Raw genomic sequence first — 3,387 nt, forward strand, 5'->3', positions numbered from 1 at the left:
CGGCCCCCGCACGGCCCTGCGGGTCCCCCAGCCTTGGTGGCTCCGCGGGTTTGCGGCGAACTTCTCGCCCGCTCCTTCCCCTTGTCCCCGCGGCTCCTGCCCCCGCCGACGAGTCGTGGAGTCCAATGAACGGAGGTGGGGCCGGCCGAGAGCTTCTGCTTCTGTGAAGCGTGGGAGACTATCCGCGCTTAGATGCTTCTTTTTCCCTCGCTGTGATACAACAGTCCAGCCGGTGACACCGCTCTGCGACAGCCCCGGACGCGCTGTTTGTCGTGTGCGGCTCCGCCACCGCTCTCAGCTGGCTCCTCAGCCACCTCTGTGTTTGCAGTTAAAAAGGGAAGAAAAAACAAAACAAAACGCGTATCAACAACAAAAATAACATGACATTTCAAAATGACTTCTGGTTGTTCCCTGCTCTAGTAATATATGTTCTTGTAGCTCAGATACCCCCTCTTAGGAATGTTTTCTGCAAGATTGAATTTCAAGGATAAACTCAAGCCTTTCTACTGCTGTTTAAAAAACACCTCGGTGGGTTCCCAGCACCCTTGCTGCCATCCCTGCGTGCTGAACACACCAAAAGTAGCCTGAAGTGATGTTATAATTAGGAGAGATTTACTTGGAAGAACTCAGTGCTGCTGTCTGTAGCGAGTGTGTGCACCTACTGGAGCTACAGTAGTGCCAAGCGTAGAAGTAGAGACAATTCATTGCAATCCTTTTGTTTTGAAAGTGCAAAAATTATAGAAGAAATGGGATAAGTGTGGCCTTTTGGTTAACTCCTCTCTCCTCGTGATCAGCCCCTCAAGGATGTGCTCAATGATTTGAGCAGGCAGGTAGCCCCTGCTGCCCTTCTGAGAACAAGGCATTTTTCTTAACAATGAGTATTTAGCACTGATGAGTATTTGGCAGCTCTGGGAGTCATCCCCTGCCCTCGCTGGCACTGGTTAACTGGCAGAGGGGGCAGTTGTGTCCCCTGTGCCCAGGGCAGGTCGTTAGCAGCAGCTGCAGTAGCCTGGGTCAGGCAGGGATCTACAGCCCTGCCTGAGTCTCGGGCTGCCAAGCTTTAGTGGAAATTGTGGAGACCAGGCATGTTGTTGGGAGGCAGCTTCTCCTTGTTACTTGCTGTTAATCCGTGCAGATTTCTTGCTGAGGCAGAGAAAAGAGCCAGTGCAGAGAAGCAGGAGCCCAGGTCCTTCCAAGGATGGTGTTCAGCATCCTCTAGGATTCTGACTCCACTGCTGAAGCATCACCTGTACTTCCTGCTCCCACTGCTCACCCACCCTCACCTCTCCTGCCCTGATGTCTGTTCTCTAAGCTGGTAGGGAAACTTTGGAGCATGTTGCTGTCACTTCACCACCCACCCTAGGGTTTCTCCCCAAACTTGGGGCTGAAGTTGAGAGCATCTGGACCCTCATCCCTGGGGCTGTAGGGTGGCAGTGACGGAGCACAGAGGCAAGACCTGGCGAGATGCCAAGTGGTGGCTGGTGTGTACTAGACCACCTGCAGCAGGAGTGAGATGTCCTCCCTCAAAATGTGAGCTGTGGCTTGTGCTCCTTAGTAAAAAGTTTAAAGACGATTTTGGAAAGTGCAGCCATTGGTTTTAGCAGCCCTTCTCATCATCCCTGGGTGAAACGCTCGGCTGCACACACAGCTTTTAGTGCTCACCCTGCATTGACCTGTGCTGGGGGGGAGGTGGGCTTGGCTTGGGTGGGAGGAACCTTCTGCTGGAGCTGCTGAGGTTTGCCCTTGTCCCCCAGTGACGATGTTTTCCTTGTTGTTGCAGTGCCCATCTACGTGCCGTTCCTCATTGTTGGATCTGTATTTGTCGCCTTCATCATCTTGGGGTCTCTGGTGGCAGCCTGCTGCTGCAGGTGGCTGCAGCCCAAGCAGGAGCCCCAGCATGGAGCATGTTGCTGTCACTTCACCACCCACCCTAGGGTTTCTCCCCAAACTTGGGGCTGAAGTTGAGAGCATCTGGACCCTCATCCCTGGGGCTGTAGGGTGGCAGTGACGGAGCACAGAGGCAAGACCTGGCGAGATGCCAAGTGGTGGCTGGTGTGTACTAGACCACCTGCAGCAGGAGTGAGATGTCCTCCCTCAAAATGTGAGCTGTGGCTTGTGCTCCTTAGTAAAAAGTTTAAAGACGATTTTGGAAAGTGCAGCCATTGGTTTTAGCAGCCCTTCTCATCATCCCTGGGTGAAACGCTCGGCTGCACACACAGCTTTTAGTGCTCACCCTGCATTGACCTGTGCTGGGGGGGAGGTGGGCTTGGCTTGGGTGGGAGGAACCTTCTGCTGGAGCTGCTGAGGTTTGCCCTTGTCCCCCAGTGACGATGTTTTCCTTGTTGTTGCAGTGCCCATCTACGTGCCGTTCCTCATTGTTGGATCTGTATTTGTCGCCTTCATCATCTTGGGGTCTCTGGTGGCAGCCTGCTGCTGCAGGTGCCTGCGGCCCAAGCAGGAGCCCCAGCAGAGCCGAGCCCCTGGGGGCACCCGCCTGATGGAGACAATCCCCATGATCCCAAGTGCCAGCACCTCCCGGGGCTCCTCCTCCCGCCAGTCGAGCACCGCTGCCAGCTCCAGCTCCAGTGCCAACTCGGGGGCCAGACCCCCCCCAACCAGGTCCCAGACCAACTGCTGTTTGCCAGAAGGGACCATGAACAACGTCTATGTCAACATGCCCACGAACTTCTCAGTGCTGAACTGCCAGCAGGCAACACAGATTGTGCCTCACCAGGGGCAGTACCTGCACCCCCAGTACGTGGGCTACGCTGTGCAGCACGACTCGATGCCGCTGACCCCAGTGCCCCCTTTCCTCGACGGACTGCAGAGTGGCTACAGGCAGATCCAGTCTCCCTACCCACACACCAACAGCGAGCAGAAGATGTATCCAGCTGTGACTGTGTAGTGCTGGCACCTTCCCCTCTCTCCCCTCCCAACAGATTTTTAGCATCTAAACTGAATGGAGGAGAAACACTTCCTCGGAACGCAGCTCCCAGAACATCACTTGTAAATAATTTTGAAAGACTCATGCATGTCAGACAGTGTTTATAAACCATTTATTTTCACCGGGGTCCGTTGCCAGAAACTGTAGGATGATAACTCTGAACTAACGTTGCCAGATACACTCTCATTCCAGTGCGTGATTTACAGCGCCCAAGGATTACGCTGAGGATGCATGTGGATTTCAGATCCCTGTGCTCGTGAGATAAATCCCGGAGCCATTAAGTGCCCTTCAGGTATGACATGGTCGGAAGTATTTGCCTAATTAATTTGTAGGAAGAGTTTTGTTACACTGTACCGGACCGCAGTACTTAAGAAGCCTCCTTTCTCCTCGCCCAGCTCCTCAATGACGCTTCCCATTGCTTCACAATCACAAGCGAGAGCTGA

At 54.0% G+C, this 3,387-nt stretch overlaps 1 protein-coding gene across 1 annotated transcript; it reads left to right on the forward strand.

The window, feature by feature from the left end:
- The first annotated feature begins 2,035 nt into the window (after window positions 1–2,035).
- On the forward strand, window positions 2,036–3,243 carry SHISA2 (shisa family member 2). The gene is made up of 2 exons (XM_010005648.1): window positions 2,036–2,042; window positions 2,352–3,243. The coding sequence occupies exons 1-2, from the start codon at window positions 2,036–2,038 to the stop codon at window positions 2,903–2,905; spliced, it is 561 nt and encodes a 186-aa protein (XP_010003950.1). The 3' UTR covers window positions 2,906–3,243.
- Window positions 3,244–3,387: the final 144 nt, after the last annotated feature.

The sequence above is a fragment of the Chaetura pelagica genome, unplaced genomic scaffold, assembly GCF_000747805.2.
Source record: "Chaetura pelagica isolate M959 unplaced genomic scaffold, ChaPel_1.0 scaffold269, whole genome shotgun sequence".
In the NCBI taxonomy this organism is placed as follows: domain Eukaryota; kingdom Metazoa; phylum Chordata; class Aves; order Apodiformes; family Apodidae; genus Chaetura; species Chaetura pelagica.